Source organism: Cervus elaphus, chromosome 21 (genome assembly GCF_910594005.1).
Source record: "Cervus elaphus chromosome 21, mCerEla1.1, whole genome shotgun sequence".
In the NCBI taxonomy this organism is placed as follows: Eukaryota; Metazoa; Chordata; class Mammalia; order Artiodactyla; family Cervidae; genus Cervus; species Cervus elaphus.
Window position 1 is genome coordinate 63283727 of NC_057835.1, and position 14982 is coordinate 63298708.

The following is a 14982-nucleotide window of genomic DNA, read 5'->3' on the forward strand; positions in this document are numbered from 1 at the left end:
TATCAGTTTTCCCTGTGAGGATGATGGCAGATACAGGCAACTAACCCACCACCGAAGGCCAGGCTTCCAGCTGAGGGATGGCCTCCGGCTTCCCTGAGGGATCCTATGAGGCAATTTTCAGTGCATTTTCAGTGCATTTTTCAGAAATGCCCAAGGTGCATCCAGAATGCCCTGCCGGCCTCTCCTAATCCTTATAAATTCAGTTTCTTCAGAACCCCCTCCTCTCCCAATCTCTCCAAGCACCTTCTTGAATTTGAGGCATTGGTGAAGAGGGTATAGAACACAGTATCTGGCATTTAAACTGATAAGTCTGGCTGGCAGGTTAGTAAATGAATGAATCTAGACTAACAAGAAGGTGAGCAGGTGGGTAGGTGAATAAAAGCATGAACCGTCACCAGGCATGTCCTGGAATGGTACCCTCCAGAGGACAGGGATTCCCACTTATTTAAGACCCCAGCCGGATTCCATTGACCCAACAGCATGAAATTTTTTCAAAATCCATTTTAAAAATGTGTTACTTAGAAACTAGAATATTTATGAACATGTAATCAAAGTGTAGCAAGACACTTATAAAGGTAACTATCATTTGGTACACACATTCATTTATATCTAGTTGCTAGGTAATACATTTTTGAAATGTTCAATATTTTTTATCTACCACCTGTATTAGCAGGCCATTATTTCCCTCAACTAAAAGCAAAATATGTTTTCTATCACCAATATTTTTTAACCTTGAAGGAAACTTTTAAAGAGACAGGACTGGGAGAGTTTTACGATATCATCCAGAGTTTCTCAACCTTACCTGTGTGACTCAGAGTTTTACCTGGGGAGACTTTTAAAAATCTCAATGTATTTTTTTTTTTCTTTTTAAAAACATTTTCTTAATTTTTTTGTTTTCTCTGGTGCATTGTGTGTGTGGTTTGTCTTTTTTCTCTTTATGGTTTGGCATCCATGTTTTTAAAGGTTCCCAAGAGATTCCCGTGTGCAGCCCAGGCTTTAACCCATGTGCAGCTGAGACTAGTAAAGAGACTTACTCTGCAAACGTGTAGGTTTTATGTTCCTTGTAAAAGTCAGACGTGAAACCAGCCCATGTCCTCATCCTGACCCCGCCCCGTCATCTCCCTCTTCTTTACACTTACTTCTGTCTTGGCGGTCGAGAGTGACTCATGGGCTATGTCCGTGAGGATCCAAATTCAGGGGAACTACGCTATCATTTTTTGAAAGCTGTACTTTCCACTCATGAACGTTGGGCTGAACTTCTGTGCCCTGAAGGAGTTTTAGGGACTGAGGAAAGCATAGTTGAAATAAATCCTGAGGATTTTGCAAACCACCCTGAGCCAGAGCTGGCCCTTCCCCCCAATCTCAGGAATGTTGAGAAACAGCAGCTGTATGGCCGCCCTACCCTCTGTCAGCGGGCTTGCCCCCCCAACCCCGTACCTTTGTACTCTGTTTGTTGCCCCCAGTCAAAACCCAACCACGTGTCCCTTGGGGAGTCACACTTTCTCCCCAGTGCTCCCTACCATAGCAGCTTTGAAAAAGTGCTTGTCTTCAACCCTAACTAGTCTCATTTTCTGCTTTGACTGTTTAATTTCTGGACTAGGCCATGTCACTGACTCATTTGGAAAAGCAACATGTGAGGATGCCCACCCACAAAATATCTTTTTCCATTTGGCATTGGCGGGGTGTGAAGAAGCACACGGGAGGGCAGACTTCACCATTCACCTTCCGTGCCCATCCCTTCATCCTTCCGATGCCCACTAACCAGGTGGGGCTCGGCAGTGGGGGTTGAACCAAAAGACTTGCACACACCAGTGCGTTGCTGTTATGTATTCAGTCTCCTATGTTCTCGAATAACACGGGCCATGGGAAGGGGGAGAGAAACACTGGAAGAGCTGCCTGGCTGGATACATGACTTCTATAAGTCCTAGGTTCCTACACTTTACAAGATCATCTTCCTACAGGAAAACCGGCTCCCACAAGGATAACAGGGGTTACAGGGGTCACAGGGGTTACAGGGGTTACAGGGGCCGCAGGGGTTACAGGGGTTACAGGGGCTACAGGGGCTGCAGGGGCTACAGGGGCTACAGGGGCTACAGGGGTTACAGGGAGACGTGCAAGGGTAGCAGGGAGACTCGATCTTGACGCAGCTGCCGAGCCCGTAGGAGTACGTCACGTCCTTCTCGTCCACGCACGGGGGCAAGCTGAACTCTTTGCAGATGTTCATGTAGCTGTATTTTTTCGACCCCAGGCAGTCGTATCTGTTCTCGCGCTCGGCCGACACACACACCTTTCCGTCCTTCACGCGAACCTTGACTTGATCCGGTTCGAAGCCGCACACGTTCACCGATCCTAAAATGTTACTACTACAGCAAGAGGAGGCCAGAATTCTATTTGTCGTTCTTCTCAGTCTGGAGGTTAGGAAAAGGAACGGGTGGGAGGGAGAAGCTCAGACCGCGGAACTCAGACACAACTGGACAAGCAACATCTTAACCTCTATTAAAAAAAAACCAGCAGAAGTAAATACCAGTCACTGTGAGGAGTCAAACTTTACAGAAGTGTGTGAAGTGAAAAATGAGAGTCCTTGGAAACCACACCCTCCCACAGGTAAACCCCTGTTAACTATCAGTGAGTGGTCTTCCAGATCTTTCTCTGGAAGTTTATTTTTTTGTTTAATTCTTTTTCTTTCCAGGTTTATTGAGAGATAATTGACATAGAGCATTGTAAATTTAAGGTGTACAGCATAATGATTTGACTTAAATACATCGTGAAATGATTATCTCAGTAAGTTTAGTGATTATCTATCACTTCATATAGATACCGAATTAAACAGAAAGATCTTTTTCCTTGTGATGAGAACACTTAGGATTTAGTCTCTTAACTTTCATATACAACCTACAGCACTGTTAATTAATCGTATTGTATATTACATGCCTAGTATTATTTACCTTATAATTGAAAGTTTGTACCTTTCGACCACCTTTATCCAATCCTCCCCCTTTCCCACCCCTCTAGTAACTATCTGATCTCTTTTTCTGTCTGTCTGGTTGGTTTGTTAGTTGGGTTTTTCTAAAGTATAATTGACCTACAACATTCCTAGTGCACAACATAGTGATTTGATACTTTGTCCATTACAAAATGATCAGCACTTTCTCTTGCATTTAAATTTCAACTCCTCCTCTTTTTAGTTATGGAAACATGGGCAGGCTCCTTAACCTCTCTTTGCCTCAGTTTCCTCATCTGTATATCTGGGATGATACCAGTAACCCATTTCTAGGCGTTTCATGAGACAGATTAGCTGATGAACGTAAAGGATCTATACTAGTGCTCCGAGCACGGTTAGCATGTTAGGCTTTTGTCTGTTGTGTGTGTGTGTGTGTCCCACAATGTGTCATGGGAAGTACTAAGCCATTGGAGGCATTGTTTCGTTTGACCTGCACGAGAACCCAGTCACGCAGGTGGAATTGTCACTGTTTTGTAGTTGGGGAGATGCTGAAGGTGGTGAGTGCAGAGCCTAGATTCAAATCCAGGCCTGTTTAATGCTAAGGTTATGATTTTAACCATCAGTTAAACTGAGCTCTCGGCATGAGGACCCACTCAGTCTCGGAGGCCTGGCATCAGCCCTGCCTGCTCTGGGGCTCCTCAGGGACCACTTTCTTTCTAATTGCCTGATCCTTCCAAAGACAACCTAATGCTCTGAAATGCTCTTCTTTTTACTCCCTTAACATTAAAAAAAATAATAATCTGTATTCTAAGAGCCACTCCTGGCAAATCTTGCATCTTTGGCCTCCAAAGGGAGGTCTTGGTGTGTGTGCTTTCTAGAATCTCTTCTGCTTTGAGGAGTCTGGACTCTGATTGGGTGATTAATCTGAGATACATTTTCTATTCTGACTTTTTATGCTGAATTTTGTTTATACACTTGCAGCTTTTTGTTACATAAGTTACACAAGTTCATTGCAGAAAACTCAAAATGTGCTGTGCTCAGTCGCTTCAAGCATGGCCGACCCTGTGACCCCATGGACTGTAGCTCGCCTGGCTCCTCTGTCCATGGGATTCTCCAGGCAACAACACTGGAGTGGGTAGCCATTCCCTTCTCTAGGGGATCTTCCTAACCCAGGGATAGAACCTGAGTCTCTTATGTCTCCTGAATTGACAGACGGGTTCTTTACCACTAGCGCCACCTGGTAAGCCCAGGAAATTCAAAGTACAGATAAGCAAAAAGATGGACTATTTTTTCTTTTTTAACATACCCACAAAAGCCCTCTTGCCTTCTGCAGGAGATGGATCTGGGAACCCGATCTACAAGCCAAAGCCAGCTCCCAGATCCATCTCCTCCTCTCAGCAATCTGAATCCTGGGGTATAAATTCATGTTTGCTTTGGGTTTTTCTTAGGTTTCCCCCTCTTCCACTATTCCTGTCACTCTGGCCCCCTCTCTACTGCAGCAGATGCACGGGGGTCTCACAAATGTGGGTCTTCAGGAAATCGCCCCAGAAGTCTAGGCTGGATCAGATTTCTTCTTCCTTTTGCTCCTAGGTCAGGTGTGACCTGTGGGGATGTGTGGGTTTAGGAGAAATTGCAGGAGCCTCATTTTAGTCATTAGATTCAACTCCGAACTTGCAACCTGACTCCTGCCTGGCAATGTACCGTCACCCTACATGAGATTTTCCTTGGCTCTGTGAGGTTCTGGGTAAAGGGAGATGGCCTGCTTTACGGTGACCGTGAGGGCAGAGGTTAGTCACGGTCAGCAGAGGCAAGTCAGCCTCTTTGGTGGGTGGCAGAAGCCTCTTAGGGAAACCGGGGCAGAGCGAGTGGGCAGTGCTGTTTGTCGGCCACTCTGGGGTGTCACCTCTCCTCCCGACTGAAACTGGATTTCACCTGAAGGCTTGACCACGCTCCTGAATGTGATTCTGCCCAGAGCAAAGGGGAGTGACACTGCCAGCTGTCTTCACAAAGAGATGAATCAGTTTTCTGCCGAGGGGCGAATAAGGTAAAGAGGATGATGAGAACGCCAGTCTCTACACTGAACCAGAGGGTGGCTGACCTTCCTCTAGTTACTTTTTTCTCCTAACAGACCCCTGCCAGTAACCCGTTAAGCTTACTTGTTCCTTTCCAACACATCTTTCCCTCTTCTTCTCCCTCTTCCTGTTTCCTTGCCTTGTCTGTCTCCTGATTTTGGAGAAGTATGTCCCTCAGCGGGAGCAGGGTAGTACCACACAGGTGTGACTGAACACCTATGGTACTTGTTCAAACACAGGTGTCTGGGCCCCACCCCCAGAGTTTCTGATTCAGCTGATCTGAGGAGGGAACCAAGAATTTGCATTTCTAACAAGTTCCAGGTGATGCTGGCTGCTCATTTCAGTCGGGAGGTCACTCTGACCACTGGTGACCAGGCAGTTAAGCACATGGATTCCAGACTCGGGCAAACCTGGCCTTAAGTCCCGGCTCTCCCATATCCTGATGATCAAGAATGTTGCCCTGACTCTATTTCATCATCTATGAGTTGGCCAAGATGTTGCAAGGGTTAAATGAAGATGACATGCTAGGTAAGTCTCTTCATCAGGCTCCTTACACAGCCTTACACAGACTTCCCTGAAATACGAGGCTTTAAGCGGCCAAGCCCCATGTCCCGTGTCATTAAACACGAAGGCCAAATAATGGACATGCACTTGGCTTACAGGGGCAGCAACTCCTGCTCCTGCTGCCCTGGGTGCCTGGGCCCTGAGACCTGTGGGTACAAAGAGATTGCAGTGAGAGCGGACCGAGGCGCCCAACTTGCTTCCAGCTCTGCAAGGTCACAGAGGGAAACAGCAAGCTCTCCTCTCAGTGGGAGAGTCAGCCTGCCACCAGCCGTAAGGTAAAGCCGTGGAGCTCCTGGGTTCCTCTTTGCTGGCTTCCCACGGTGTGCCTATGCCCTGATCTTTGGGTCAGAGAATGAGGTGGGTTGGGGGGAGTGGAATGATTTGCCCGAGGGCTTAAAGCCCAGGGAGGCACTGCTAAACCACAAAGAATGCGCTCTGAGGGCTGACAGTCATCAGCCTCCCCCAGTGAGGGTGATGCAGGGAGAACTTCATACTCAGAGTGTGAGGGGTAAAAGGAAATGAGAAGGCTGGTTTCTGAAGTTCTCAGAAGATGATGCCTCTGAGGTGGGGGTTTTTTTTAAGGGAACTTCTTGAGCTGTAGGTCAACCAAGGATACTTGGATGAGTGGACGGAAGCAGTCTCAGGATGAATTTCCAGGTACCTGCAAAGGGCCCAGCGTTGAGCCTAGGGCATTCCTAAGTGCAGCTGCAAATCAAGGTTCATTTGCCCACGAACACCAGAGCCAGGTGTTAGAGCCACTCCTATATAAACTATAATAAGATAATGAACTCCTAAGGGCAGGATGGCTCTTACCCAGAGGGTAAAGCATCTGCCTGCAATGTGGGAGACCGGGGTTCGATTCCCGCATCGGGAAGATCCCCTGGAGAAGGAAATGGCAAGCCACTCCAATACTCTTGCCTGGAAAATTCCATGGAAGGAGGAGCCTGGTAAACTACAGTCCATGGGATTGCAAAGAGTCGCACACGACTGTGCAATTTCACTTCTAAGGGCAGGGTTGAGGAGGGGCTGGCTTTGTTTCTACCATTTGCATATAGAGGACAGGAAGCCGGCGAAATGTGGGGGTGAATCAAGTGCAAACTTACATCAGGCTGGTCGCATGGTTTCCTACAAGAGAAATGAAACAAAGTAACTTCAGTCTCTCTCAATTCAGAAAAGGAAGGAAGGAAGAGTCAGGGAAAAGGCTGGTGCTTGGAGTACAAAAGTAATTTTGGAAGGAGAAAGGAATTTCAAAGAAGCTAATGAAATGGAAGTTACTTGGGTCTCCACTATTGAAGATACTGCCAAGGTGTCTTTAGAAGTAGCTGCTCAGTAAACAATGGAAAGAATTTGGACCTTCTGTACCCAGACTAAAAACACACAACATACACACACACACAATCAAATACACACCAATCAAATACTCAGGAAGGCTCAAATGAGTTTTTGGGGAAATTATATGGTCTGCCAAAACTTCTTGCCCATTATTAACGGAACACCCAAAGACAGCACATAGACTCTGACACAGAAAAACAATTCCAATGGGGCCATGGCAACTCTAGACCAAGGAATCTTCTCCATTGGGCACAGAATCTTCTGGATAACATGTCCTGGCATCTAAGAGGACATGTCATATTTTGCTTTAAGGGGTAAAAGGTCACGTGCATATGCTTTCTAAATTCTAAAAGCCTTGGGAAGGTTTCACACCAAAGATTGTTTTTTAAAAATCGAATCAACATGATATTTCTGAATCCATTCAGTCATGGATTGGGAGCTGAGAGATAAGAAAAGAGACATTTCACTGAAAAAAAAATAATAGTGGGAGTCCTCTGGGACTAGAGCTGGACCAGGCTTTAACATTTTCATTCATATTCAGAAATTTGAATATTTAGGTTTGCAGGTAACTCTAAGCTTTTCAGGACAGTGAAATGTCAAACTGTTAGAAATAGAGCATTAAAAAAAAAACCAAAAGAAAGAAATAGAGCATAGGAGAGTTTCCCAAGGTGGTCTGAGTAGGAAGAAAAATAGCTGGGAAGAGGGCAGACCTGAGATCATTTCTGAAATGGACTCAGGATTATCAGTTCAGAGATCCCAGAAGACATCAGCAGCTCCATATACTGCTGCAGGCAACAGGAAAAAAAATTAGCAAAAAATCCAGACATTGTTAGGAAGAGTATCACAAACCATAGAAAACATTACCTCTTGTATAAACCACACTGCTGAGATTTAAGCTTGAAGTGTCTACTGCAGATCTGGGAGTAGAGACTCCCAGAGTGGGTCACTGGGACTCCCAGGTGGAGGGTGCCTAGGTGGTGAAGACCTCACCTGGACAGTCTGGAGAATAGGACAGCCAGGAGGCAGAGGCTGAGCAGACTTGGAGCAAGGGTATTTGAATAGTCAGAGGCATGGGGAAGTAGACACAGACTACTCACAAGTAACCCTTCATTTAGACCAAATATTTAAAAAAGGACCCTTGCATGAAATTTATATAACTTGATACCTGATGGGATAAAAATTAAAATTGGTTCAGATTGAGTGTAGATGAGTTTATAGCAATGGTCCCATCTCAGACTATTGAAGGAAGTTCATTACTGACCTTTGCTGACTGATGACCTAGACAATAATTGCTCTATTGCCCCATTCCAGGGAATCATCACTGTCACTACTGTCAAGGGCTTCATTCTGTCTCTTTCTGTCTTCATCCATCCACCCATCGTCATCTTTCTTTTTCTTTCTTTCTTCCTCTCTCTCCTTCTCCTTTCTCCCCTTCCTTCCTTCTTTCCTTCCCTCCTTTTTCATTCTTCCTGTCTGTCTATTCATCTATTAATGTATCTGTCTATCTGTCTAATCTATCATCTAATCTATTAATCTATCACTGGGATAAGAAGGACGTTGTTTAAGGATACAAATTGGCAATGAGTAGTAAGTCCTAGAGATCTAATGCACAGTATAGTAAATATAGATGAAATATTGTATTATAATCATCAAACTGGATAAGAGGCCAGGACTTAATTAATCCAATCACTAAAAAGAAATAATTATGTAACACAATTTGTTGTTGTTGTTCTTTAGTCACTAAGTCCTGTGTAACTCTTTGCGACCCCATGGGCTGTAGCCCGCCAGGCTCCTCTGTCCAGGGATTTCCCAGGCAAGAGTACTGGAGTGGGTTGCCATTTCCTTCTCCAGGGAATCTTCCCAACCCGGGGATCGAACCCTCATCTCCTGCACTGGCAGACGGATTTTTTACCACTGAGCCACTAGGGAAGCCCCTGTGTAGCCTGGGGATTAGAGATGCTAATTACTGCTACAATGGCAATCATATTATAATATGTAAATGTATCAAGTTAGCAACGTTGTACACCTTAAATTTACACAATGTTATGTCAAATATAATTAAATAAAAAGATCATCTATTTGTGTCCATCTGTTAAAAAATAGTAGCATATTAAGTAGTTTTTCTGCACCTTGCTTTTTTCACTTAGTATGACAATACTTAAAATTCTTTATCAGTTCTTTTTACAGCTACATACTATCCCAGCGTACGAATGTACCATAATTTAACCAGCTGACAGTGCTTTCAACTATTTTTTTCTATCATAGTTACAGACTAAAACGGCATACATAGACAGAAAAAGTTTTCTTAGGCAAAAAGTAAAATATGATGAAAACCAAAAAAACTTGTAAAGTGCATTTAACATTATCCAGTTCAATTAAAACCTTTTCAACTGTATTCTGAATACTGTGGCTTCAGTTCTATAATTTCTTTACACAATCTTTCCTATAGTTGAAGGGGGAGGCAGACAATAAACCCAATACCAGATGAATTTGAAGTCATCAAGAGTTGGAGAATAGGAGAAAGGATTTCCTACAAAACCAAATAAATGCCTTTATTGTTCAATTTGCTCCCCTGCTCTTAAAGCCTCTGGCAAACGTTTGACTTGATCAATTATTATTACTTCTCCCATAGTCATTTCTGTAAGCCGAAATACACTCAAATCACTTTACTCATAACCAGAAAAAATGTTTAGTTTGCTGCTCCCAATAGCTTTTTAACGACACCCCCTGTTTCCTTCCCTCATTAAAGCCACATTATTTATCACGTTGGCGCTCCTGCCATAAGCCGAAAACAACCTTGCCAATCGACATCATTACACTGTCTTTTGAGAATCTTACAATTCCCATTATGGACCCCTTTACTCTTCTGTTCTTAAATCTTTTCTGTGTCACCAGAGTCATTATCTTGAACCTGGTTCATCTATGTTCACGTATCGATTGCCACCCTCTCCTCCCTTATTCCAACCTAGGAGGCTAACACACCAACTATAAAAACCTGAGGATGTTGTCTTACTTGGCAAGCTCTCTCTTCTCGTCCTCTATGGCTCTAATGGCTTTCCTCTCCAAACTTCTGAGAGACGGGCGAAGACAGTAAAGCTTAACGTCACACAGGCAGCACGGGTAGAGGTCGCACAGGCCGCAGGAGCGCGCTCGCTTGGAGTAGCAGAGGCAGTAGGGGTAGGGGTGCAGGTCGCAGCAGCAGTACGGGTGCATGTACAGGTCGCACAGGCAGCGTGCGCTCAGCTCGTCGATGCATCTCAGCTGCCTCAGTTCTCTGTCCACCTTCTTGATGTCCCTTCTGACACTGTCCAAAAGACAACTCAGTGCAGCCATTCCAGTCACACCTTATTGTTCTGTGAGTACCTTTGGGAAATGGCACTCGGGGGGAAAAAATTGTTCTAAGCTCTTCTCAGAGGTTTCTTTTAAAAATAAATGAGGCGCACATGGTTCACTTACTTTAAAGCTTGGCTTCTATGACCTCACCACCCTCTTTAAGTATGTCATAGTCTCTCGGTTACCATGAGAACTGTACACAGTCAAGCTCTCCAGAGGCCCTCCTTAGAGTTACAGAGCTCCTCTCAGAACCACCCTAATGTTAAGATTTCATTCACCTTGAAGTGGGGTGGGCCCCCCGCATCATCACAGTTCCTTGGGGTTCATTGGGCTAGATCGTCCTGCTCTTGTGTGTGTGTGTCCTCTGGATTAGCCACACTAAGATCAATGAAGATCTTAGTGCACAGGGTAGAAGGAGCTGCCTGGCTCCTTCCGTCAGGACCTTCTCGCTCCAGCCTTGACATCTAGCCTTGCCCTTATACTCTAGGATTCATTCTGGCTTCTATTCCTTTATTAGTAGAGTATTAAGAGCTCCCCAGGGGTTCTCCTTACCAAGCTAACCTGGAGTCAGCCTTTGTCCTTGACCTTCTGAGCCCCCCATCTCTGGGTCCTGCCCATTCTTTATCAGCTGGCATCCTGGCTATCCTAGGACCTCAGTTCTCCTGTGACCAGGGTCCTGCTCTTAAGCTCCCATCTCTCAAAGCTCAGAGTCTTGTCCTTGTCACCACCTCCTAGCAACTATGCCTCTGGTCTTACATCCAAGCTGCCAGATGCCCTATTCCCAAGTGCTTCCCAAGTGTTGGTCCTTGATACTCAGAGCCAACTGCCTGAAGTTGCCTGAAACCAAGTGTCTGAAACCCCGACTTGGGCCAGTTTTCTATGCTCCCAGCTGGGTCAACACACTGGACCTGGAGCTCAGCCCTCAGTCTTGGCTCAGGTACTTCTGCTCCTCTGAGCCATGCCCCTCAAACTGCTCTCTGCCTCGCAAATTCTCTCTTAGTGGACCAAGGCCTAGGGTACTTGAGGACAAGTGGTTGGAGGTGGCACTGGAGAGGGAGACAAGGGCTGGGTTTAAAGGGACTTGTGGCCAGTTAGGGCGTTTGAACTTTACTTTGAACACAGGGTAGACTCACTGGTTTTCCTTTCTGTTGAGAGAAGTTGAAAGGTAAGCCACACTGAAGGTGAAGACAGTAGCAATGTCTTCTGCTGGAAGGCAGGAGACAGGCAAATTCAGGGCTGGGGACCATGGTCGTTGGAGTGGCAGGAAGGAGGCCAATGGGCTGTCTTCCTCTACCCTCCCACATCCGCTCAGGCGCTACCTAATCCACTCTCTATGTTGTAGCCAGAATGATGTTCATACATAAATCTACTACCCTTTGACTCTACCCTCCCCTCAGAGTCTTCAGATTCTTCTCTGTCCTCTTAGGAGAAGGCCCAACATCCTTATAAGATGTTGAACAGTAGGGCCTCTGCCTACCTCTCCAGTCTCTTCTGTTATCATTACTCCTGCAACTTGTTCTGCATGAGCCACAAAGGCTTCCTTGAAGTCTCTCTTATTCCACCTCCTTCTGGACAGTGTTCTGCTTAGAAGTTGAACGCCCCACCCCAGCCGTTGATCTAGTTAACCCCTAAGGCATTCTTTAGCTCTTCTCTTAGCTCTTTAGTCCTTCCTTCAAGGGCTTCCCTGTTGCCCAGAGTATATACTTAACAGTCCACATGTGTCTTTCATAACATCTTTTGTCTGTTTCCCCAATTGGACTGTAAGCTCCGTGAGGGCAGGAACCAATTATTTTTGCTCACCATTAGATCCTCAACACGATGTCTGGTATAGAATAGGAGGTTAAAATTGATTCATGAAATGAATAAAATTAAATAGCATTTAGTGAACAGAATGAGGATAGAGTGAGGGAGGTGTAATGACTCAAGTTTCTAGCTTGACCGAGTTGTGGTGCCATTGACTGAGATAAGAAACACAGGAAGAAAAGTAAGCTTGGAGGACATGCTGAGTTTGAGGTGCTGGTGACAACTTTAAGGTAGAAATGTGGAGTACCGTGTGGGTAAGTGGGTCTGGAACTTGAGAGAAAGCTGAGTCAGAGGTAAATAAAATTCAGGATCTTGAGTGGGCTAGATCATTCAAGAGGAGAAATAGATTGAAAAAATGAAGAGGACTAATGCAGACTCCTGAAGAACAACGATAAGAAATGAGAGAATTAAAGGAGCTCATGAAAGTCTCATAGAAGAAATACGCGAAGAAAGAGTTCCCTCTGCCAAAGTCCCTTGTGTATCACTAGACCAAGTCCAGTAGTCCCCAGTCTTGACCTAGGAACTCCCTTTCTGTAGAGATGAAGCATTTTAGTAAAGAAAACAAATTTCCCTGAAGATGCTAGAATGGGGAGGCTGGAGTCTGAGACACATGGGTTGAGTCAGAAAAACATAGAGGAGTAGTACTCCTCTGTGGACAAATGGTGAAGTCTTTCAAGAGAGATTCCATCCAATTCTGAAGGTAAACTCTGTTAATAGGAATATGGCCTGTTCTCTTCCTGAGGGTTCATTGAGGAACTGTTCAGATTTCTCTAGTTCCAAGGGATGGACTTTGAACTTTTATATCACCGCAAATTCCATCCCTTAGCAAATGTCAGCAAAGGTCAAAACAAGCAAGCTCTCAGTTTTAAATTCATAAATATATAGGTTCAGGAATTTAAGTATGCACACATCTGTATTATACATGACAGATTATGAAGATAGCTATAGCTTTATTTTAACTAGGATTCCCCCATGATTCCATCCTCCTAGTAACTGCACTCTTTATCATGATGCATATTCTTGACATCATTTCAAGTGACTTAACAAAGGTAGTGACCTCTTTAAAGATCAGAGGGAAATGTGATCTATTCATGTCAGAAGGGCAATGTAGAATTCATTAGAACCTGCAGAAACCCACAGGAACAATCTAGAGTCACAGTTCACTGCAGCATAAACACAAGAAGATTCCTTCAACATTTGTACAATGGAGATGAGGGGCTTTCCTTATATAGGACCATGTCTGGGGAAGCTTCTGCCACCTTGGCTGGTGTCCAGATTGAACTTTCTATGGGATGGAGGGCAAGTGGATGCTTGGTCCCCAGTATTGTTAGAACTGTGTGCCCAAAGGGGTCTCCTCTGTCTCTCACTAGGTGTGACAGCTAAGTCATTTATTAGGCCAGTGGCAAAAAATATTCCTCTAGCAGTTACTGGTGCTTAAACATCAAGGTCAAAGTCACCCTCAAGGATTAAGTGTGGTCATATCTCAGTAGTGGAATTAAAGATGGTTTTAAAAATTCTCTGCCTAGACTTTTCTGTCATTTCTTAGTTTCTTTGATAAGAATATCACCAATGTTTTAATGAAACAATTTCTGATAGTATGCTCTCTGCCACACTATCAGTTTTGCCCTGAACTCCTAAGCCCACCTCCAACCTCTTCTTCTATCATCCAGGTGGGCTCCAAGGCCATCTCTCTGAGCAGATTTGCCTCTGGGTCTTCCTGTAAGGGACATCTAATACTTTTCCTACCCATCATCCATGGCATCCTCTCCTGATAAAATAACTCTTCTCCTCCCCTGCCCTCTGCCATTAGGTACCATCAATAATGTTGCCCAGTAAAGGGGCAGACATGTAACAAAAGCTGGCCTATCCGACTTTCCTCTGGGAATTTGATCTTTCACAGAGAGACTGAAGATAGTTGGAGCTGATTCAAGTGGACAGTGGACCCCAAAGAGACTACAGCTTCGTCATGGCCTTGTTCCATTGTTTTCAAGTTGGTTCTCTGGCTTTCCCTTGAGTCTCTGAAAGTGTCCATGTCCTTCCAACACATCCCTGCTTCTCTTCAGTTATCCGGTCCGATTCAGCTACCTGTCACTGAAGCACACAATGGACATGACAAGGCTGTTCCCTGGACTTGTCCAAGAGGACCACTCCAGGCCAAACGTGTAGGTCTGCCTTCACTCCAGTGGATGTTGTCTGGTGCTAGTCTAGCTCCTCTCTCTTAATTCAGAGCTAGCTGCATCAGGGCAGCCACCAATCCTGAAGGCCCTGGGCAATGGGGATGACTCAAACTAGGGAAAGTGTCTAGAAACACCCACAAAGGCTCATCCGTGGACACTATGCCTGGGCCAAGAGAGACTTTCCTGGCATTTGGAGCCTCAGAACTTTAGCTTTGGAAAATCCAAGTCATCCAGACCACTTCCTACCCAGCAAGGAATCTCTGCTTGAGCAGAGCACCCCAGGCAGATAAGGATGGAAGAGCTGGGGGGCTTGTATAAGTGATGGAGTGCTCCCTCACTGGGCTAGTGCTCCCTCATCAGGGCTCCTATGGCCAGTCATATTGGTCCACATCATTTATCTCCCTCTTCCTCCCCACCTCCACAAGGAGCTTTGACAAATATCTTCCTGCTAAATCAGGGAAGGGATAAGGTGGAGGAGGATGTTGGTAAATTACTCTTACAACTGCACCCAACAGTGGTGAACTCTGTTGGGGTCCAAGCGGCTGCAGCACAGTGGATGTTCTTGGTTAGCAGGATCTGAAAGAGCATCTCATGAGGTGTTTTCCTCTTTTTTTCCCAGCAAATATGATCATTCAGGCATTACTGAGAAGGAGTCATGAGAATTTGGGCGCTTCCTAGGTGATGCTAGTGGTAAAGAACCTGCCTCCCATACAGGAGACATAAGAGATGTGGTTTTGATCCCTGGGTTGGAAAGATCCCC

General features: G+C 45.1%; 1 protein-coding gene across 1 annotated transcript; it reads right to left on the bottom strand.

The window, feature by feature from the left end:
* Positions 1-1815: 1815 nt before the first annotated feature.
* ODF1 (outer dense fiber of sperm tails 1) lies at positions 1816-10384 on the bottom strand. Its single transcript, XM_043880042.1, has 2 exons — positions 9923-10384; positions 1816-2408 (listed from the first exon to the last, which is right to left on the bottom strand). The coding sequence occupies exons 1-2, from the start codon at positions 10240-10242 to the stop codon at positions 1940-1942; spliced, it is 789 nt and encodes a 262-aa protein (XP_043735977.1). The 5' UTR covers positions 10243-10384; the 3' UTR covers positions 1816-1939.
* Positions 10385-14982: the final 4598 nt, after the last annotated feature.